The sequence below is a fragment of the Aedes aegypti genome, chromosome 2, assembly GCF_002204515.2.
Source record: "Aedes aegypti strain LVP_AGWG chromosome 2, AaegL5.0 Primary Assembly, whole genome shotgun sequence".
NCBI lineage: Eukaryota > Metazoa > Arthropoda > Insecta > Diptera > Culicidae > Aedes > Aedes aegypti.
The window spans coordinates 10,715,892-10,740,931 of record NC_035108.1 but is presented as its reverse complement, the minus strand read 5'-3'; the positions used below and the strand labels follow the sequence as shown (position 1 = coordinate 10,740,931).

General features: G+C 37.4%; 1 protein-coding gene across 12 annotated transcripts in view; it reads left to right on the top strand.

Moving 5' to 3' along the window:
* The window catches only part of LOC5567847, a 318,832-nt gene that overhangs the window by 80,907 nt on the left and 212,885 nt on the right, over positions 1–25,040 (top strand). For 3 of the 12 annotated variants that reach the window (XM_021839898.1, XM_021839894.1, XM_021839896.1), the window contains one exon: positions 10,754–10,765. Coding sequence is in view for 8 of the 12 variants with exons in the window: in XM_021839901.1 (XP_021695593.1) it covers positions 11,089–11,094 (6 nt within the window). In the remaining 4 variants the exon portion in view is untranslated. Of the gene's footprint in view, positions 1–10,753; positions 10,833–10,867; positions 11,095–25,040 lie in introns of those variants that run through there. The other 9 variants (XM_021839905.1, XM_021839902.1, XM_021839904.1 and 6 more) reach the window with 6 other exon arrangements.

Here is a 25,040-nt window from a genome sequence, read left to right as displayed (position 1 = left end):
CCATTGTTTCCGAGTTAATACGCTGGGGAGCAGAAAGGGCACTTGCCACTTGCCAGACGCCATCGCTGGAACAGTTTCCGTTGTCATATCTTGCGAGCGCACAAAGTAGCCGCCATCCAGAGAAAGTCGTCCACCCTGGCAAAGCGGTGAAACCAATTATGGAATTATTCGCTGCCTGAATACCCAATTCGCTCCGGTGGTGGTTCATCACGATAATACCTTTGTAAAGCTTCCACGAAAACATCGCCCCTCTTCACACCATCCCGTGTCAAAATAATTAATTAAATTCATTGTGAATTCATTTTCACTTTGGTCCTGCCGGATGCCAGAGCTGACTTTGTCCGGACTCAGTTGGATGTTGGAACGCTCCGAAGCCGTCAGCTCTGTCACGGGATCATCCAATTTCGAGGACCAGTGCGCAACACAAAGAATGCAAATCTAGAAACGGCTTCTGGCCAGTGCTGGATCTGCCACTCTACAACCTGCACTGTACAGGTGGAAGCACTATAATTAATGCCTTAATAATACATAGCTGCAATGAGCGCGTTATCATTTAGGCATTATTCTCTATCATAATAATCAGTTTAGTTGGTTTCGAGCGGGGTCAGATGAAGAACCCATTATACGGATTATTTCATACGGGCTCATGATGAGATGAGTATCAACATTTATCCCGAGGCTCTAATGTCAAAAATTATTGAACGAAATATTATCTCATCATATTGAACAATTGATGACCTTTTCGAAGCTTAACTTATTCATTAGAGCTAAATGTTATAAAATGAATGTCATGGGTTTCGGTATTCAAAACAGGGCTCAGTTGTCTTTTGTAATATGAAACAAAAGGATAGAATTACGGTACTGTTTCATACAGTTTAGGACATGTTCATATATTTTTTTCAGCTTTGGTATTCTTTTCAATCTGAATTCACTCAACTAAGAGTAAAATAAGGCACGAGCATGAAAACGGTATCAGTCGAAAGGACTTTGAAAGTAAGTGTAATATAAAGACTTTAACTTCACATCAGATGAAATAAGATTTTGATAAATAAGATCGTTTTTTGGAAGTACTGCAATGTTTTATTACTTACCGTTGTCTCTATTCGTCGTATCCATTTTCATTTCGGTCGTAATCAAGTTTAATTCGTTTCAGAACTAACGGCTCAGTGTTATATAGTGAGTGGTCAAATACTACACTTCAACATTACAATAAAATGTATCACTAGGCATCTCCCTCTAATCCTTCAACATGTTGAAGTATATGGATTTCCTTTTAAATTCATTGGCGTAATCAAAATACAGGCCAAACATAGGTATCGGCACAATTCCATTTGATCGAACAATCCTGACAGCTGCTCACAGTGCAGCGAAAACACCACAATCAAAGGAACCGTTTTCTACGCCGAATATCACGCACACTTTGATGCGCACAAGATGTTTTCCCAGTACAACGAATCGAAAACTTTGTTTACGTTCACTATTATAAGCAGTAGTTGAGGGAATTTCTTTAAATTTCGTGAATTATAGAAATCCTTCAGTGAAGATGTACGAAGGGTTTGTGGTTTTGAAGATGAAATTTGAAGTGTAAATAAGTGCCCAGATATAAGATATGAATGTAATATTGGAATGAATAGCTGAAAATGAAACAAGCAAAACTCACGAATTTCCATAAAAGGCTAGATTAAGGTGAAGATGAATCAAAGCCAAACCTCAAATTTTCAAGAGCACGGATCTAGAGAACCGAACACCCATTTGAGCTGAAAACTTAATCGATTGGTGATCACCTGCGAGTGACCAATTGATTAAGTTTTCAGCTAAAACAGATGTTTGTCTCTCCAGATCAGAGCTCTTGAAAATTTGAGGTTTGGCTTCGATTTATCTTCACCTTAAGAGTTCACAAGGGACAATGTTTATAATATGGTGCTAGTGCATAGCTATTAACACGTTTACTAAATTTATGGTAGCACTGTAGGCTCAATTTGACGAAGGACTTCTTGTGCTCATTGATTACTTGATCAGAATACACAAATTTGTATTCACATTGTCAAGAAGTATCATCCGGTACAAATAGGTACAAGTTAATTACGCACAATATGAAATCAAGTTACACAAGAACTAGGAAAACCATAGTCGACATTCTCAGTCATTCAAAGTAATACACTGTGTGATCGCTTTTCATCCCACACAATATCTTGTAAGCAGATATAATCTCATAAAGCTCTGTTCATCTCCCCTCCGATATGGTTGGTATTACGGAAAAACTCAAACAATACAAAGTTATGCGAAAAACCACCCGAAGGAAGAGGGATTCCATTACGAAGGCGAAGGCAAACAAGAAAAAGCTCACTTTCCGCACTCTCTGGTCGCAGTTTAATTCTCACCGTACACAATGTTTGAAGCTTGTTGTTTGCTGCTTTTGCTACCTAATATGAATCCGCCCGCTCCAGCAAACAATAGCTTGTTTACACGGAGAAAAAATCATGTTAAATGGAGCTATTTTGCGTTCCATTCCGCAGATCGTTTTTTTTTTTTTTCTTCAGACTTACATCCCATCATGAAAAGGGTAAGTGAATGTAGTTTGCACGCTTGTTGTTTGGCATTTCCTTCTACTAGTTTTTCCCACCCTTTGCGGCCCGGTTTAGTGGATCTATTAAGCTAAACGGTTTCGTTGTATATGGTGCATAAGTGCTGCACGCATGACACCCGCAACCCGTCTCGCCTTGCGCATGAAACAAATGGAACAATGTAATCCAAACTCACCCTTCTCTTGGTGTAGGGCGAAGTGGTACACAATGCACTCATAGGTTAAAATTAATTTTACTTCATAATGGAATTAATACTTTATCGTGCTTACCAAGTAGGAAATACTTTAAATCAGGGTTGGGAAAAATCTTGAAATCCACTCTACAGTAGCCAAGCAAAAAGCCTTGAAAATAGCAAAACACCCGTTGCTGATGGCAACACGAAATTACTGTAGAAAAATGTTATATTTCCCGCTGCATTTCCAGCATTTAGAGCCTTCAATTCATGCACCGAACATAGGCTCCTTGAAGAGATTCACGTTTTTGAACTGCTGTACTAGGAAGAGCCATGTGAGATTCTCTAAATTCAAGCCTACTACTATTACCATTCCTAGCACTGATTCTACCCCATTACCCCGAATGCCATTACCCTGAATCCCATTAACCCGAATGCCATTACCCCGAAATCCAAAACCCCGAACGACCCATAACCCCGAATGACATTACCCCGAATTCCAATATCATTGAGAAATGTCATCAATGTCATCATGTCAACATGGACCAATGCACGTGTTCACTATTTGACGTTTGAGCGGTGCCGTGTTATTTACGTGACCTTGGCAACAAGTGAATTCGGCACTGCTCAAACGTCAAATTAGTGAACTCGTGCATTGGTCCATACTTGTAAATTCGGGGAAATAGCATTCGAAGTGATGGAATTCGGGGTAATGGTACATTCGGGGTAATGGAATTCTGGGAAATGGCATTCGGGAAAATGGGATTCGGGGTAATGGGGTAGAATCCCTAGCACTACTTCAAATCACAATAATTGATAATTTATTATCATTCCTAGAACTATGGAAAATTATTACAGAAATAAGCTTTTACACTATCAAGAATCTCAATACTGCTTGAATATTTTCATGTACTGCACCATCTTGGCTCGATTACTGCCTTTTTTACTGTAACGGAATCAGAAAGTTCTCACAATCTATCGAAATGGCACACAGTGCTATGTCCCTTGGACAAAAGTTAAAAAAATTACTATTTTATTGCACCAAATCAAGTATGCTACTTTGTTTACACATATTTGATATGTGTTAAATGAGTAGCAAATATCATGAAAAATCTCAAAACTCAATCATTTATAAAACTAGACCAACCCAAGTTGTTGAACAGTTTGATCTGTAAATTTGTGCGAATTACAATTTATTTTTTGTGGCGTTTTATGTTGTTCTGCGATTTTTTTCTTAAGTGATAATCGAAATGATATGCATCAAACTAAATGAGTTCGATTAATAACACTGTAAGTAATTGTGATTTTTTTTTTTCAAACAGGAATTTTGTGAGAACTAAAGCTCCCATATAATTTTTTTTTTTCACATACAACAAAATAACTAGCAAAACTTCAAACAGCTAACACAAAAAAAAAACACCTCTCTCAATTTCACATCAGTTCCTACTTAGGATGCCTTTTAAAAACTGAAAATGATTCCAGCTGCTCCAGTCTGCTCTTTCGATTGCAATCTTCGATTTTGTAGATGATGGTCTTGCGATAAATAACCATGATTTTAGAACACATGTGCAATGCTGATCTATTGAAACAAAATAATCACCTGCCTAGCTTCCTATGCAGTTTGGGCAAGGGCGGAGGAAGCACTTTTTATTAAAGATGCAGTGAACGTCCTCTTTTTGGCATTACGTCCCAAGTGGAACAGCGCCTGCTTTTCAACTGTTCTAATAAACATTTCCACTGTTATTAATTGAGAGTTTTTGTACCAATTACGTCATACTTCTGAACTTCTTCTTTTTAGCGTTGCGTTCAAACTGGAACAGAGCCTGATTCTCACCTTAGTGTTCCAACTGTAATTAATTGAGAGCTTTTTCGCCAATTGATCAATTTTGCATTTGCATTCATGAATTTTTGGAGGAAATTTTTAATTCGGAAAGGTTCACAACTAGTGAGATTAGAACCCACGGCCCAGAGCATGGAATTGCTGAAAAGTTTCGTTAAATGGATATAGATTTTGATTTGTTTGCAATAACCTGCGGTGCTCTGCTTTGGATTTGTGCGGTGAAAATTCACTTTTTTGCCATTTGGGTTCATTTACATGCTCTAGACCTAGAGGGACAACAATTGTGAGTCAGAGTTGTTCCAGTAAAGGCGTAAGGATACCGGATACCAGCTGATTTTTTGTATTACTCTATTTCCTCTAAATGTTTTTTATGTTAAAGCATAGCATAGCATAGCATAGACTGACTGTACATGTCAATGGTTGCTACTCCGTGATTGATCGGAACTGGTAAGAATTGCACTACGATCCAAATGAATAAGGGATGGGAGTTTCCGCTTACTCTCGAAGTGCAATTTTAGCAGATCTAATATTATTGATCAATAACGGCGCCAGCCAAGTCCTTACAGTCAGTTGGGATGGGGAAGGAATGTTAGGGTGTAATGATTGTTGCTTCTAGAGACCGAGAATACCTCTGCATCTCCACAATCACCACGGGAAGGGTGTTTATTAGTGAGGGAGGAAAAGATCTGGGAGTCACCTCTGGTCGGTGATGCGATCCATGGACAAGGGGGAAATATATGACTTGTATTTAAAGTTAGTTTTGTATTTTTGTCTCGAGAAGTTTTTGGAAAAAATACGTCAACATCTATAATGTCGAACAATTCAAAAGACGTTTTTATTAATGACGAAAACTGAAAATTACATGTATATATTTTAACTTATATGAAACAGGAATAATGCCGACACTTGTAGTGACGAACCATACATAGTTTGTTTGAAAATTACATATGAGTATTACTGTGCATTTTGTCTCGATATGGTAGAAGTTTTAGAAAATACGTCAACATTCACAATGTCGAACAATTCAAAAGATAATTTTTAATAATGTCAAAAAGAGAAAAATATATGTATATTGACATTATATAAGAAAAAAGCATAATGCCGACACCTATAGTGACAAACCATACAAAGTTTGTTTTAATATTACATAAAAGTTACGCTTTCAAGAAAATATGTGTTATCATAAGCATGAAACGAACTCACCAGTTGGTAATCCATTCTCGACTGAACACAAAACTGACACTGACAGCAAAACTTCTTGGCGTCCCGAAAATAAACCGTCCTGCTTGGGCCTTTCCAAATACGTACCCAGCAAGACGCTCCAAAACAGGGGAAAAAAAATCTCCGGCGACGAAAACACGCGCGAAACCGTCAGCAAAATCTATCGGACGACGCAAAACCGAACTGTCCTGCTTGGGCTTCACGAAGCATTCTCTATTTCCCCTAAATGTTTTTTATGTTAAAAATTACCAATTTGATTTAAAGTATCTTAAAAACTTCATAAAATTAATAATAACCTCACTAGTGTCACTAGTGTCCGACAGAATTTCCGGGGGACAACTTTTTTGTTTGGGCTGTTTGAGTAGTCTCCCTAGGAAGGCATATTAGATCCCACTAGGGGGAACTTGCTCAATTTACATTCATTTTTAATAATATTTCTCATGTCAAACATTTCAAATGCTATTGTAAATACACTGAACTTTTTATGTACACGTTGTATTTTGCGCCGGCCACGTCCATACGGTCATCGGGGAAGGGAAGAAATGTTTGTTAGACAACCATTGTTACTAGAGACCGAAGAATCTTCTGCATCTCCACAGTCGTCATGGGAAAGATATTGCGTTCGTGGGATAAGGTAAAGATCTGGGAGTCACTTTGGTTGGTGAGGCGATCCATGATATATTCCCGCCACTTTGACACTTCAGCAGTTTTTTTTCCAACGAAGTCATTAAATCAATAAACAATAAATCAGCAAAGTCAGCCATTTGAAGCTCGACACGGATTCGAGGAAAGAGAGAACAGTGAACGGTTGGCCAGGTTGGCATCCGCCAAGGGCGCCAGTCGTTAGGGGGCGCCTAAATGAGTACATGGCAAAATGAGTACATGGAGAAACATATCCAACGGAAAAAATGGAAAACATAACAGTGAAGAATCAAAGAAAATCTACGTTCATTTTTAGCAGTGTATGCTAAGAGCATCTTAAAAGCAGCGTTACCAAAATTCCAGATTTGTCTGGAATATTCCAGATTTAGTCTACATTTTACAAAAATATGGAAGATCAAGATGAAAATTTATAGTTAATTCTACGGTTATTTCATATACGAGATAGGAGACCCTAACTTTTCCAGTCTACATTTCTAAAATCATCAACATTTTTGAAAAAAAAACCTGACATCCCTGTTCAAAAGATTACAGAATTCATAAGTTGAAGAGCCCTTTTAGAAGTTCTTAAAATTATCAATGTAAATTATCAAAATAAAATATTTTAATTTACTTCCAAATTCCAAAATTTAAGCAGTTAGACTTCAAGCACTCTTCTTTTGTGAGCTCTAATTGCCGTGAAACTGTTTTTTCATAAAATAATGAGCAGAAATCTTACATTATCTTCATAATGGAAAGATTTTGATAATCTAATAGTAATTTATTGTTGTAAGCTAGGTTGCAAGCATGTTTCAAGGGTTTCCCAGGGGGTATATCTGATACCATTAGGGGCGTCAAAGAATGACGAGTTGAATTTTCATTTCTCTATTTCCTTTTAATGTCCTTAATGTCAAACAGTTCTAATTCTACTTAAAATACCTCTAAATCCTCATAGAATTTGTTATGACTTCCCTCTTACAGTACGATTCTGATTACTTCTTCTTATGAGGTTTGGAGGAAGTTCATTAGTGTCCGAGAGAGTTTGAGAGGGATTTTTTGTGGATTGTGTATCAGAGTTGTTTGAGGAGTATTTCAGGAGAACATTTCATGTTCCAGTATGGGTGTATGGGTGCCGGATACTGGCTAATTTTTCATTGTTCTATTTTCTGTTAATGTTCTTCATGTTAAACATATCGAATTTGATTAAAAATATATTTAAAAACTCATAACATTCAATGACTCTCTTTTCAACCTTATGAGCTTTAGGCGAAGTTCATAAGTGTCCAACAGGGTTTTAGAGCGACAAAATTTGTGTTTCTGAGCTCTTTGAATAGTTTCCTTGGGAAAGCATACCATATACACACGGAGTACACTGAGCTGAATCTCCTACTAGATTATATGTGCAGCGCACATATATTTTTGCAATCAAGCTTCGCATTTGGACTGTATTGATTCTGCACATAAAATTAAATGCTCTGTAACCCTTAGATTTCAAATGGAGCGCCTTTATAAATGATATGCGATTGCATGTAATTTCTATAAGTCTCGCCAATATATTTAATTTGCGATCAAATGTTTATTTCCCTCTATTATTTTTTTTAAATAAAACCATAATCTAAAAGCTAATGAACCACTTTATACGGTTAATTGAACTCAATCTCATATTTATTTGCACTTCAATGAAATTCATTTTGGTGGACTTAGTGGATTTTCGGCAGCAAGTTCGTAGCATTGGTTATGCTGAAGTGAGCAGCGGTAGGGTTGATGAGAAAGTCTTCATTCGTCATGTCGTCCACCGTCACATAATTTGAATCTGGTACAGTCAAATTCAGAATCTCTGGAAAGAAATAAATAGCTCATTCGTCAAAAGAGTTTTCAAACATTTTTACTTAAAGAAACCTACCTTCTAGTCAAGCAAAACTCCATAATCCGTCGAGTCAGTCGATACAATAGAACTTTTGAGAATAAAATCATGTTTTTAAACAAAAGAGCGATTAACTTAAAAACCGCAAATCGTGCAAGCAGGATGATACCTAAGGTGACATGTTTACTTCCCTTTGCTCTGCGAGTGTTCTAGAATTCAATTTGAAACATAAACAGGTTGTAACAATGTGGCCTTTATAATGCATTAGAACGCAAGTAAAGATTAAGTGCTTTGACATTGTATTTTATTGTTATCAACTAAAATTTATATGCTGGCACATAAAATCAAATGTGAGGCAAAAATTTAACATCTATCTGATTTCTGCACATAAAACATAATGGAGAGTTGATTTCAGTGTACACAAATAGTGTTTCAGGCTGTTTTATGGGTTTTTCAAGGAACATACCATATCCCAGTAGGGTGAACGGGAAAAGGGACTAGCTGACTTTCCATTCTTCTATTTTTTCTTAATGTTCCTTATGTCAAAAAAAACATCAAATTCAATTTAAAATGTCTTTGAAATCTTCCACTTATGAAGTTTCTTCCTCTTCATAGCATTACGTCCTTACTGGGACAGAGCCTGCTTTTCAGCTTAGTGTTCTTATGAGCACTTTCACAGATGTTAACTGTGAGCTTTCTTTGCCAATGTTGCCATTTTCGCATTCGTATATCGTGTGGCAAGTACGATGATAATTTATGCCTTGGGGAGTTAAGGAAACTTCCAATACGAAAATATCCTGGACCGACCGGGAATCGAACAAAGGCACCTTCAATATGGCTTTGCTTTGTAGCCACAGACTCTATCCACTAGGCTAAGGAAGGCCCCGCTTATAATATTGAGGATAAGTCCAGGAAATGTGTTTAAGCTTCGTTTGAAAGGTTTCCCAGTGGAGGGCATATCAGAATCCAGAATTTTTATATTTAATATAGCTTAAGTTTAAAGATTCAGTGTAATTGGAATGTAGCCTGATTGTATTATATCATCATATCATCCACCACTTACCAGCTTCAACTCACATATTTTCTTAAATTCCTTGAAAATTTATTGTGACCCCTCTTAAAATCCATGATTATGTACAGAAGATTTGTAAAAGTTTCCAGATATTCATGACTTATTCAATTCCAGGCCGTTACTTTTCCTCGTACTTTGTAGTTGTATTTTCACTAGTGTTTAGTTGTTTTTCTTCCACTCTTAATCTATCATACTTAAGCTATGTATTCATAGCAATCCCTAGAACCAGAGATGGACAAGAATCCGTTTCCCTAAGCTTCCATTCTTTCATCATTATAGCAAGTCTATTCTTACGCCTTATAAATATTCAGCCTGCTAATCGAAATCTGTGCATCAAAATTACCTTGCCCCTGTACCATCCCGCATGAACTAGCGTAGATACAGGGGTATATCCGGTCTATTGTGGACCAGTTCTAGCAACCACGGGTGGTCAATCAAGCTGAATTGCTTTAAATGACCAATTGCATCGAAAGAAAATTTATGTTATAGGTTCATAGTAAAACTTTATTGTTTCTCTGTAGAGTGTGATTGAGCTGAAAGTTTGCATTTTGAACCACCTTCCCCTATTCCCCCAGTCAACCTAGCGCGAAGGCTGTCTTATCAAGTTTACCTGGTTAAATGTTGTTCTACACGTTCACACAACACCCCTACTTCGGTTACAACAATGGCTATTATAGACTCAGTTTACAGCCCCTGAAATTGCACGCCACAATGTGGCTGATGACTGTTGAAAGCCACTACCAGCCGGCAATGGCAGCATCACATATACATTGCAGATACCATGAGGGAAAAAAATCATATCACGCTCCCAGGCATTTCGCTCTGTAGAGGAGTTAGGTTTCTAGAAGAATAAAAATTTCTCGCAATTTTTCGCTACTTCCTGCCAGTAGCGCACTTCAGTGGTACTTCCATATCTAGGTATACCAAACTGAAAAGTAAAGTGGGGCAAAAAGTGCATCTTAAAGCACATTTAAAAACATAAAAGATCTAATAAACATGTATGTATTTTTTGTTCCATGCAGATTAAAAATCAATTTTTTGCATCGAACAACAACAAATAGCCACAACTTTTCAAAAGCTAAATCAATTTCTATAATTTTTTTATTGAAAGTTTCTTACATATAAAGCACATGAAATTTTAAATTTTTCTCACCTACTCAAAAAACTTGAACCAATAGATTGAAGATCCTGTGCAGTATATTTAAACTTCCTGGAAATATCTATAATATCAATAAAGTCGAACTTTTACCCCACCATACGCTATTCGAAAGGTGGCGCCAGAACCGGGCAAGCAAACAACACCTCGTTCAATTGTGTAACAAAAGTTCTCACTGGGTTTCCTCTTTTTTCTTCATTTCAGGAAAAGGCACAAGTAATAATCATGTACTACACGTTCGGTGCTCGTCATAGCGCGGTCGTCCTCGTCACTCTGTCTGGTGGTAAGATCCTAGGGCAGTCGTCTGGTGGTGGTCACGCCATTCCATCCACTATCATCATCTTCTCGCTAGCTGACACTAGCTCTTCGGTGCAATATCGGTGCCGGAAAGTACAGGTTCTGTAAAGGTGTTAACGGTGGAGGTTAGAAGAGAGCAGGTGCTTCAGCGATAACAATGTACAGGGCACGTGTACCACCAGAGATACAATGTGGTAGATTTTAGTGAGTTCTGAAGTCGTGCAAAACTCAGGAAATCCGTTATGATGGTAGTAAACGAAATATCTGAGTATATTCTTGCTTTATAATGACTTAATTACTTACAAGTGTGAATCGTGTGAATATTTGCAGTTTTCAAGAGTTTTAATGATTAACATTTTCTACGTTAACATAGAAGATACGGCATAAACTTAATCAGAATGGATCACGGTGTCTATTAGAGAGAACATTATCATCAAAAAATACTAACTGCTAAAGAGTTCACTTTCCTGATTCAATCCCACAAACGAGTCTAAATGCTGAAGGTGCCAGACTTGACGTCTCAGTTCCACACGGGTTCCTATCAGGGGACTCAGGAGCAAAAATGGACGCAATAAAGGTTGCCAAAGAAGCATTTACTCGCGATAGGGCAGTGAGATCTTTCGAGCCATTCAAATCTGCTGGCATGGATGGAATCTTCCCAGCGCTTATCCAAAAAGAGGAAGAGACACTGATTCCACACATGTTAGAGATTTTTAAGGCAAGTTTAGTTCTGGGACACATTCCAAATGATTGGCGTCAAGTTCGAGTTGTCTTTATTCCAAAAGCAGGAAAAAAGGACAAAACCAACCCTAAAGCATTCCGACCGATAAGCCTATCCTCGGTAATGCTTAAAATCATGGAGAAGGTATTATGCGAGTATATAGATTCTAAATTTATGAAAACTATGCCTCTTTCTAAATCCCAATTTGCTTATCAAAGCGGAAAATCAACGGTCTCAGCACTGCACACGCTAGTGAACAAGATCGAGAAAACCTTTAATGCAAAAGAAATCGCTCTTATAGCATTTCTTGATATTGAGGGCGCGTTCGATAACGCTTCTTATTCGTCTATAGGTTCGGCAATGTTGAGGAGAAACTTCGACCCATGCATTGCAACCTGGGTACATGCTATGCTAGCAAATCGACAGATCTCATCTGAGCTGAGTGATTCGCGCATTACTGTAATGGCTACAAGGGGATGCCCTCAAGGGGGAGTACTCTCTCCCTTATTGTGGTCATTAGTAGTGGACGAACTGCTAGATAGCTTAGAAAGAAGGGGTTTTGAAGTTGTTGGATACGCAGATGACGTAGTCATTATTGTACGAGGCAAATTTGACAGCGTTATTTCATCAAGGATGCAAATTGCTCTCAATCACACACTCTCCTGGTGTCAAAAAGAGAAACTAGGAATAAACCCTTCAAAAACAACAATTGTACCGTTCACAAAAAGACGAAAGGTACAACTCCACCCTCTTTTCTTGAACCAAATACAATTAGTTTACTCAAATGAGGTCAAGTATCTTGGCATCACACTTGACGCAAAACTAAATTGGAACACCCATCTTCAAACAATCATAAATAAAGGTCTCAATTCACTCTGGGTTTGCTCAAAGACCTGTGGTAAAACATGGGGTCTAAAACCCAGTATGATCATGTGGATCTATAAAACAATCGTTCGGCCTAGAATAACCTATGCGTCCCTTGTTTGGTGGCCTTAAATAAAAGAAGCTACGGCTAGAGCTAAGCTGAACAAAATTCAACGTACTGCCTGTATTGCCATAACCGGTGCAGTTCGTAGTACCCCCTCGTTTGCCCTAGATGCTATACTCAATCTGCCCCGGCTGGATCAATTCATAAAGCTGGATGCTGAGAAAAGTGCTCTTCGGCTAAAACGATCAACAGTCTTACTGTCAGGGGACTTAACAGGTCACCTCAGTATATTAAACGAATTTTCGATAAATCCTATTGTTGAAAAATGTAGTGACTGGATGGAAAAAGTGGTAAACTATGACTCGCCATTCACGGTGGTCTTTCCTTCTCGTGAGGAATGGGAAGGAGGTGGACCCAGCATTTCACCGGGATCTATTAAATTCTACACAGATGGTTCAAAAATGAATAATTTGACAGGGTCTGGAGTATACGGACCGAAAACCAAAATCTCTGTCTCTCTTGGACAATGGCCTACAGTATTTCAAGCAGAAGTCTATGCAATCAAGGAATGTGCGCAGCTGTATCTGAAAAGAAATTACAGACATGCCACCATCTGTATTTTCTCTGATAGTCAAGCAGCGCTTCAATCTTTGAAGGCTTTCACTTGCAACTCAAAACTTGTGTGGGAATGCATTCTTGCACTGAAATCCCTAGCTGAACGCAATCGAGTTAAACTATATTGGATCCCAGGACATACGGGTCTAGAGGGTAACGAAATTGCCGATCGGCTAGCAAGGAATGGATCAACCAATATGTTCATTGGTCCAGAGCCATTCCTTGGCATTTCAAACTCTGCACTAAACACGGAATTGAACAACTGGTTGTTCGGTCAAATTCAATCAAATTGGAATACAGTTTCCAATGCGAATCAGTCCAAAAGGTTCGTAACAATAAACACGACACAAACACAAAAACTTATAGGTCTCAACAAAAGGGATCTCAGAACATACATCGGTCTAATAACTGGTCACTGCCCAAGCAGATACCACTTATACAAGATCGGTGTCGTCCAAAACACAAATTGCCGTTTCTGTGACGAGACGGACGAAACCTCACAACACCTTCTCTGCTCTTGCAGTGCACACATCCATCGTAGGTTCAAAATATTTGGCAAGCACTACTTACAGCCAGCTGATATTTGGAACGCATCCCCCAGGGAGGTGGTTAGCTTTATTAGGCTGATCACGCCAGATTGGAGGAACTACAACACTGCAACCTAGGACTTCTGCCCATCAATGGCAGATGGTTCAAAGTTCAGTCAAATGCGCAAAGTATTCCGGAGACACATTTGCTACTGGAAAACATTGTGTACATAGAGTAATAGGGTATATCACAATAGTCCTAAAAAATGGACGCAGTGATCCCACACCCGACAGAAGAAGATCATCAAAAAATAAGTATCTCAGAGAAACTTACAGAAAAAAATTAGGATGTTTCCCTTTCACATGGCGCTAAAACAGAAATGTTCTATCGGGGGAAACACTTGTTCAAAATCAACTGCCATGCTACAAAGACTTCAACTTTTCAGCGGTTGTCTCCAGTATTATTCTTTATAAAATAATTGCGTCATACAAATAACTTGCAGAAACATTTAACATATATTACATCATATATCATTCAAAGGATTCATGCAAAATTTGTCACAGATTTTAACAGATGTTATATTAGGAATACTCGAGTCAACCATCAACGATTTGAAGTGGGAGTCTGAAGAGTCTCCTCTGGTGAAATATATTTTTTTACTTTTTTGGAAGAATTCTACAAAAAGCCCAATTTAATACATGCCTACATTCCTGCACTAATTTTAAGAAGAATACCTCAAGTATGCATTTATAAGCCGTGTGTCTTGCTTAATCTAGAGGTGAAGTCCGCGGCTACAAAATAAAGCCATGCTTAAGATGTCTGGGTTCAACTCCCGGTGAATGCATGATCTTTTTGTAATGAAAACTTCCTTGACTTTCTTGGGCACCGCATATTATCATGTCCTCCACACGATATACGAATGTGAAAATGGCAACTTTGGCAATGAAAGCGTTTGAATAAACCTCGTTTGCGAATTTCGTGGAAGTCTTGGGAAAATACACAGCACAACCGTTCCTTGTGTTTGAAATATTTGAAGGAATTCAATTGGCATTTCCAAAGGAATAGAAACAAATACATGTTGTCTCTATGCATAATTATAGCATAAACAACACTGCGGAACACGATTTTGTCTCAAGCACCAAAATACCGCTATTTACTGAATTAAGAGTTGCTGAATCTCTTTCCATTTACAGAAATATCATAGCACGTCTAGTTTTTGAGATATTAGCTGTTGAAAATGCTAAATTTGCATGCAAGTGTTCAAGCTTGTATGGCAATTTATTTGCTTAATTTGCCTCAGAACTCAAACTTCATGTGTATAACAATACTTATCAACAGAGTTCATAATACTTCCGATGCTCAAAAGTTATTTTTTGATGGTTTAGAAAAGTATTGTATTTTGCCATATAAAAAAAACGAAGAATTTCGTATGGAGACTGCAAGCATGTTGAAAACATCGATTAAACCTCAATTTAGTGCTGCAATTTCAATCAAATTATTTCTGAAATGAAAGTTAAAGTCCTATTTTGCATGGTAGGTAAATTAGATCATAATATTTTTTGATAAATCATGGTTTAAATTTTATATAAACATCAATGAAACCAGTGTTTTATACAACTTTGCCGACCTGTAGCTAAAAATTGTGACGTGCTGGAACATTTCTGAAAACGGCATCAGTTTCAGCAACCTCAAATCTACTAGAGACACATAATTTGATTCTTGAGACACGCAGAAGGTCATTTTTGTTACGCTGTATTTGCGTATCAATCAGGTAAATCTACCATTACGGCGCTACTGTAACAGTCGCTGTCATTTTTGTTACGCTGTGCAATCTAAAAGGAATCATGACAGCATTTTCTTATGGAATTTGAGAAGAAGGTATCGTAGTAGACTGCTTTTAATGAGTCTATAGATTAATTCTGAGAAGTATCCTAAGAGGTAATTTGGGATAAATCCGGGAAATAACTCCTAAGGCAATCACCGGAACTGTTTTGCTACATTTCTCCGAACGCTAGTTCCCTGAATATCCCATTTTCTCGAATATCCTATTTCCCTGAAAACACTCATAATTGTCATTTAATTGTCGTACATTTAATTTTGTATCGTTCTTTCTAGTTCACCATCCTGTCACTAAAGATACTTCTTGCACTTTTCTTATCTGCATCACTTTTTCGGGAAAACGAATTATTCGATCAAATTCGGGGAAGAGGGTCATTTGTAAAACTAGCTTTCGGCGAAATGACATTCGTGGAAACAACATTCGGAGAAAACAAGCACAATCCACCAGAACAATATCTCGACATTTAAACTTGAAAAAACTTTATGTTCTTTTCAATTTACCGGTGTGATGCATTTATTTTTTTGTATAATCTATTAACAAAATAGTTTGACAAAAGTAAAATCAATAGTTATGCGAAAAAAAAAACAAATATTTCAAAATCGAAAAAAAAAAAATATTTTATGACTTTCTGCTTTTATTGATAGTATCCGGTGTTTCACGAACAATTTCATCGGCATAATTTATTTTAAAACTTGTGAAAAACTTCATCTTTTTACATTATGTTGCAAGGAAATACAAGTGGTTAAATTTCTTGTATTTTGTATATATTTTTTTAAGTTTTGGAATGGATGAAAAAGCATCAAACATCGTCAAACATTTATTTCTGAAACGAATTTAAACAATTTCAGGAATAACAAGTGATAAACAATGAAGCATAAACTAATTTACATAAGATTTAAAAAGTAGCAATTGACCAAAGCTGTACCGACGATTGAAACTAATTCAAAAGCCATAATGAACGCAAGATAATTGAATATTTGCAATCATGAACTACCAACCAATTGATCATTTAAATACGGGGATGAACCTGTCTCGGGCTGAATTTCCCCATAATGAAGAGTCAATCAACCAATCATTTCAATAATTATCGGTTATCTTAATTTAAAGAGATATGTCGATAATTCGACCTTGTCTTAAGGATAGGTGTCGTGTACTAGAAGAAATTCAATGCATTCACACAATTTGTACTCAATCTATGTATATGTACAGTTCTGTTCAGAATAATAGTAGTGAAAGCCGCTTTCCATTCAAAATACTTGACTTAGGCATGCTGTACCTTTGTTTCCCTATAAGCAATCGGCATAAAATTTTGACAGAGAACTACAAATATCCTCAATTTTATTATCACAAAATTGAAAATTTTTCACAGCACCGGTTAAAAATTTAAGCACCGCGCATATCAATTTCTACTCAGCGTGTCTTCTTAGGACTTTCTATTCAGCGTGCCCACTTAAGACTTTAAAGGAATAAACACATACTATGTAGTCTGCATCCCAACTGGGACTGGTTCTCAACTTAATATTCTATGAGCACTTCCACATTTATTAAAATGTTTCAAAAATAACTACGGAATGTACTTATTTACACTACCCGCAGGGATTGAATCTTGAGAAAATTGAGAGAATCTCTCACGTAATGCTCTCTGAAACTATCATAATATGCAGCACTTTATGAGAGACTGTTTATCACATACTGCCACAACTTTGATCAGGTCGGGGGGATAGCAGTGCATGATAAAACCCCTCTATACAAGCTCCAAACCTGGGGGACACTATTGCTATCGAAAGTTCTGGGCTTCTTTATCGTGCCAGTAAAGTTAAACACCTACCCCAACGGTAAACAACCGAGAAAAATGGATTTTATCATCGCTCTCTCTTTGAGGCTTTCGTTCGCTGCTTCTATTTATCAGACTATTTACAACTTACGATAGATGGCCGATCGTGGACCGCAACAGATAGGATGTTTTTCCTCGCTTGCTTTGATCGTGCTTCAATATTAAGGTGAAACATCTCGAAATCCAAAGATGGCCGTCACAATGGCCGACTTGTGACCCTACTCGCGTTTTCAAAGGCACAAAACTGGAGAAATAATAGGCAAACTTTCCTGATCTTCTAATTTTTTTGTGCCTTTGAAGTACTAGTGCAATCTTAGAAGTTGATTCCAAACTGTTTCACCTTAAATGAGTGCGAATTCTGCAATGCCAACCTACACTGAAATGAATTTTGTTGTAGTAATTACTGAATCCATGGTAAAATTAAGAACTGCACCAACGATTTTCAACCGACTACATTAATCTGTTAACTCTACCAGAACATAGTCAACATCACTACACAAGAAAATATTTTCGGTTTATTTAACCACAGTTGCAGTATTTATGACTAGAAACATTCTTGATTTGACAAGTTTGGTATTGTACTTTTGACCACACTGTGTTGTAAGGTGAGTGTCACGGATTGAAATACAATGCAATGTAGTCGAGACTACTATGGACATAGTCACATTTACTGCACTGCTCAGTGATTTTTACCAGATTATAGTAAACTTAACAGATTTTTGTAGTCGGTTGAAAATAGTTGGTGCAGTTCTTAATTCTACCATGGATTCAGTAGATTATACAACAAAATTTGTTTGCGTGTACTACCCGTCATAAATACGGACTCACTAAAATAAGTAGGTATTGCAACACCCAGTTAAATATTGAATTGACCTCCAAAAAGTTTAGCATCACATCAAAATAGGTAAATTTATATTGCTATATCTCGAGATCCTTATGATATGCGAAGAACCGACCCTCAGCAAAGTTATTCAGCGAATCAAGGAAACCCGGAAGGCAAACAGTTTGGTTCGCAATTTTGCCACAAGATGGCGCTAGTGAACATGTAAAATTGAGCATTTTAAGCAAGTTCTATCTTGTGATCTACATGAGATAGAAAGTTCGAGTCTTGGGCAAAGTTGTTCAACAGGTCAAGAACATTCGAATGACAGACGGTTTGGTTCGAAATGTGTGGTGGTGCTAGCGAGCTGTAAAATTGAGCGTGCTAAACTTGTTCTCTCTTGTGATCCACAAGAGATAGAAAGCTCGAGCCATCGGGAAAGTTGTTCAGAGTTTCATGGAAATCCGGAAAACAGACCTTTTTACTAAAAAAAAAACACTAGTGCCACTAGTAAGCAAATACAATTAAAGAATTCAAGTAAGTTATATTTTCTGATCCAGATAAGATAGAAAAATGGAGTCTTAAATATCCAATGATTTAAACCCGAATCACTGGAAAATGAAGTGAATCAGACCTGAAACTATTGAATATGATGTCATACCTGAATCTCTTTTATATGAGGTGAATCTGACATGGTTTGTTAAAATTTAAGTATATCAATTCAGGATCTCTTGAAAATGAAGTGAGTTAGTCCTCAACTGTTTGGAAGACATGAATCACTGGAAAATGTAGATAAACAAAAATAAAAAAAAAACATAAACTTGAAATGAATGAGACCAGAATTACTTGAATATGAAGTAATTTAGACCTGAATCACGTGAATATGAGGTAACTTAGACCTTTAAAGTGAATCAGACATAATGTACTTGAATAAGCAACCCGACACAAATCACTAGGATGTGGAGCGAATCTAACAAGAATCACTTGACTATGAAGTGAATCAATGCTGAAATACTTGAATATGAAGTGAATATGTCCTGAATCACTTGACTATAAAGTGAATCAGACTTGAATCAATTGTATATTAAGTGAATCTGACCTGAATCACTTAAACTGAAACATTTGAGTATAGCGAATCAGTCTCGATTATGAAAAAAAGAATTTAAAACATGAAGAGATTTAAACATAACTTTATTACTTGAAAATGAAGTAAATAAGTCCTTATTTATTAAGCAAATCAGATCCGAATAACTATAATATAAATTAAATCAAACTTTACAGACATGAACCACTTGAAATCAATTGAATATTAAGGGTCGATTTCTTCACCATGGTTTAAGCCGTAAACCACGTTTACCCATATAGTTGAATAAGTTTAAGGTCTAAGCGGTGGTGAAGAAACCGCTCATAAGTGAATCTGATGTGAGCCACATAAACATGGAGTGAATCTGACATGATTTATTTAACATGGAAAATAGCAAACCTGAATTACTTGATTATGAAGTGAATCAAACCTGAAGCACATGAATATGAAGAGGATCAAACCTTAATCACTAGAGTATTGAGTGTATCTACATGAATCATTTAAATATAAAGACAATCAATCCTGATTACTTGGATATGAAGAGTTTCTGACTCGAATAATTTGAATATGATGTGCGACAGGCATGAATCACTCGCACATGAAGTAAAACATATCCGAACCTTTTAAGGGTGCATCAGATCTGAAACACTTGAATAGCAATAGATCAGACCTAAAACACTTGAATATGATATGATTCTGATCCTAATCACATCCACTTACAAATGCAAAAGACAATCTGAACAAAATTATGGACATTCTATGTTATTAAATCATGAGATTTAATAACAGTCAACCCTCCATTACTTGATGTTCCTTATCTCGACAAAGTGTTGAAAAACCTGCATAAAAGTTGGTTGTCTTGACGTCCGGATGTTTTTGGCTATATGAATAGCTTTGTCGAAGACTCGAACTTGCTGTTTCTTTAGGATCACAATACAAAACTAGCTCAAAATTCTCCTCTCAACATGTTTACCACCGCCAACTGGTGACAAAATTATGAGCTAAAATGTTTGCCTTTCGGATTACCATGACCCTTCTAACAACTTTGCCAAAAATTTGAACATTCTTCCTTATCAAAATGATGAGATGGGACTTGTATGCTGTCAAAAAATAATTCTAAACAACTTTGCCGAATATTCGAACTTTCTATCTATTTACAATGTTCTTCCATCATGTAGATAACAAGATTGCACAAGCTTAAAATGCTCAATTTTACATGCTCACTAACGCCACCGAGCGGCAAAATTGCGAAACAAATTTTGCTTTCCGAATTTCCTTGATCTGCTGAAGGCCGCACCATTATAGATTATCAGCATATCGAGATAGCATCATGAATGTTCCTGTTTTGAGGTGATGCTAAACTTTTCAGGGTGATTCAAAATCCAGCAGAGTGTTCAATACTTTTTCAAGCGAGTCCGTATTTACGACGGGTAGTGTATGTACAAATTCAACCAAACCCATACTAGTTTCACCTCCTATTTTAAACATCTAATAGGCAGTCCACAAACTACGTGGACATTTAGGGAGGAGGTGGGTGTCTGAATAATGGCCACGATCTACACATATTTTAAAATTTCGGATGAACAAAAGACCACGAGGGGGTTGAGCGGGTCTGTAAAACCAAAAAAAAAAATGACTACGTGGTTTAAGGACAACCCAAAAATAATATATTCCACAACGCTTCGAAAGTCCCTTGCATCCTTCCGAAGTCCATATTTTTGAAGTTCTGCTAGAAATTCAGGCGATAACAATTTCTCCAGGTATTCCTTTTGGAGTTGCTTTAAATATCTTTTGCCATGAATCCTTCTACGAATTATTTTGTAGTTTTATTACAGAGTTCTACCAGAGATTTGTCAACAAATCTTTCTGGACAATCAATTTCTTCTGTACGAATTTAAATGCAGAGAGTTGATCGTATAATCTGCCAGGGTTTTGCCAAGTAAATTCTATCGGTTGAGCTGGCAGATACTTTATCAAATAGCACTCATTTTCAGTGATGGGAAATGTACTGTCGCAAACATTTACCACCTCGACATTCACATTTTTCTACACGACCATCAAAATCCAAAGCAAACCATGACGGTTCAAAACAAAAAAATGTCACGGCTCTTCAAAAATGTAATCTTCTTCTTCCTAACGTTTTTCAACCCCGAATGCGAAATGGTCTTATCCACTGGTGTACTAAACTGACTCGGTCGAAGAATTTTGACACTAGAGCGGGTCCAAATCACGTGGGGATCATACGGGAGCGTGCCCCGCTCAAGTGTCACAATTCTCAGACCGAGAAAATTTAGTACACCGGTGGATTAGACCATGACTCGAGCACAGTGGTAACACGATTTTTCCGGTTTTCGGGGTTTTGCATTATTGCTCGATATAGGCAGCATGAAATTAAACTTGTTTATATGTATCGCAACGGAATGATTGTGCTCTTGCTATTAGCGCTAAAAGATTTCAATTAATTGAGAACACACGCGAAATATTAGCGATTGAATTATTTAACATTTTTTTCAATCATTCACCTCGAGATGGCTGCCCGAAAACATTCATAGTGGAGAGACAAAAACAGTCAAACAGTGTGTGAACGGTTGGCAGCGCAGCGCCTGATGGTAGTGATGCTGCTGCTGCTTTGTGTTTTGGTTGATTGGCAGAATCGATGAACTGTGGCAAATTGTGATCACAGTTCCCGAGCCTGCTCATGTTATATTTATGGCAGATTAACTGTTAAATTATCTGACCTGTAGGCGAATTCCGGTGCGTATTATCTTCGAAGAAAAGAAAATTTGCTGGTGAGTAATGGAAGAAAACTTCTTCTCTTCGAAAAAATTGTTCGCTGGAATTCACCTACTGGTGATATGTTAGTTGATATGCCTCAATTGTAACATGTGTTAATCGGATAAGCATCTACTTGGCATTTTCCGCACACTTGGAATTTATATCACTTCATTGATGAATAACTTTCTGGAAACTGTAATGCATTCTTTCAAACACTTAATTTAAAGCATCTTTACAAGTTATGTAAAAACTTCTCCACAATAATGTTCAAAAATGGTCAACTGACGAACAAAGATCACAGTGAATAACAATAGAAGTGCTTATGAGAACACATAGGGCAAATGTACCATTAGTGGTGAACCTAAGGGAAAACTTCTAAAACATGGTGATAAAATCATGAATTATATGATTTTAGCGTATCAATCGCTAGATCTCAAATCCTTCTATCATTCAAATGTATGAAAATCACGATTCATTTGAAATTTCCCTGAAAAAAGCCTTGCACCAACAATAGGAACACTGTTCCTTTAGTGGAGGTATGTTTTAAGAATGGTTCCTTTAGTGGCGTAAACCATTGATTTCTTATGGGACCCTCCACTATAGGTACTGATGAACCACTATAAATGCAAAGGAGCAAAAAATTTAAGCAAAATAATTGTATAAAATAGGTTTATGGTTAAATTTCATGAATATTTTTCGATAACTTGTATCATTTTCACATCGTACATCATAGAAAAATATCACATAGCCATAAAAAAGTGCGAAACATGTCAAAACACACTACCTCCACTATTGGTGCTACCTCCACTAAGGGAGCGTTTGCCCTAGCTGAGTGTTCCAGTTGGGAGAAAAAAAGAGGATTGTGCACTTTTACAGAAAGGTTTTGTGAGAGGGTCTTCCAATAATGACCGTTGAAATTTGCATTTTCAAAGTCACACAAAATAATTATTTTTAAAATCTTTAAATCATCCAACACTATTTGTTTTTTGTTGTTCATATTAGAACTTCCTGATGTTTCCCCAAAGAGTTACTTTTGCTTACAAATTAGTTTTTTTCACAAACTATGTTCCTTGTTGGTGACAAGCCTCATGTTGTCGAAAATTCCATCTTTATGCAACCTGAGGGGAGCCGAAATAGGTCCCACAGCTAATTAGGCTTCGGTGTCATCATCAAAGGCTTCTCCGGACCAAATTGCCATGCGACCAGATTCAGATGCCACCAGTCTTGATTAAATGTTTTCTTTGGGGGTAAATATTTTTCAGTCGCCTGTTCGAAAGGATGTTGATTAACCAGAAACAGGAAAGACAAAAGTCTCATGGGGACAAAGCCTGGAGCCGAGTCGGACTTTGGCTCAGATTGGAAGTTAATTTATTTATGTTGATTTTTGGTTTGTTTTGAGGCGAGGTTGGGCTCCTTCCGTTCGTTACGTATTCCAGATAAATCATCCACACTTCATCATTCACCGAGATGCTCTGTCGAGGACCAAAGAGCAACACCAGTAGTGCTGGAAGTAGACAGACAGTTGAGTACTCCAGCAGTGATAAATATACTGACCATGATTAGCTGTTATTTTTCCTTAGCGAGCATTATTCTGGAACCGAACGGATACGCTCGGTTGGAAGAAAATATTCTTTCTTCAAAAAGAGCACAAGCAAACAGAAATGATAGATGAGCGTTGGTATTAGATTTGTGAGCGGCATACCTACTCATACTCTCGGGTTGTGGATAGCAAGGCCGCGGCTTCATGCCAGGATGTGCCCGTCTAGTTGCTGGTTGGCACCTCACACTACAGCTCACTATACTGCCGGTGAACGCATAACTGTCTCATGATACAAAACTTATATTCGAAAAAATAGCATTCAATGTGCCCTCGAAACAACTTTCCAATTCATCTGTTACTTGATATTTTCATGATTCGGTGGTTCCTTTGATATCGAACCACGGAGGTTTGACTGTATTACTATTATCCATCGCGGCTACCCAGAAAATACATGTGAATTGATGACGCTCAATATCAAAACCTCATTTGAGACGCTTATGCGTCCGCCGGCAGTATAGTGCCTTGAAGCAGCAGCAGCTACCAGCGGAAGTGAAGTGAAGTCTATTTAAACGTTATCGCGCATCACTGCCACAAAACGTCTTTGGATTCCGCCGGCTGCTGCAAGCAAACAGCAAGACGCCGCGCCACGCGAGAGTCTCTTTGCAACGTCGCGGCGACGACGCTGGGAATGATGACCACGTGGAGAAACGGGACCAGGGACAGAGATGATAAATGTTTGTATTTTATTTATATATTTTTGTTATTTATTTCACCTCAACTACTCCCGGTTGTCACATTGGACGGCGGTGTTTTCTATAAGGTGGCAGATCAGTAGCGGAATCGGTCCGGAAGTGGCTGGAAGCAGTGTGTTTGTTCCCGCTTGATGACATCCGGAATTTCTACATCCACTTGAATGAAGAGGAACTAAATCATTCTCGTTTCTTGGTGGTTTAACGGGAAACGAACGGAGCGGGTAATGATGATGATGATAGATTTTACGACTGTTTCAATTAAGATTTCTGTTTTCTTTTGTCAACTAAGATTGGAAACTGTCATCTGAGGAAAAATAAATTGATATCCCTTGTTCTTCTTTTATAAAGCCAAGTTGTGTATTTTAGTATTTACATTTAACTTGGTTGTGAAAATTTAGAAATTAAAATTAACGCTAACCAACTTGTAAGGTAGAAGGCGATTTGCCGTATCCCATCAACCCAATATCCTTTCAATGACAATTGTGGAGAAGTAGCGTTATACTCGATCTCTAGTTAGAATGGTTGTCTTAATAATATTCCTTTTCTTGCCGGAACCACATGCTCCACTGGGGATCGAATCCACGACTCCCTATTCGCTATATGGATGCTTGAATCTACAAGATGCGGAGGTTGAAGTGCGAACTTTTGCACCACTGATTCAAACTTTTTTTTCTAACGTAAAAATCGAATAATATATTTCCTTTTTTATTTTGTTCCATTTGTGAAAGTTTGATCGAAAATAGCGATAGTTGTATCT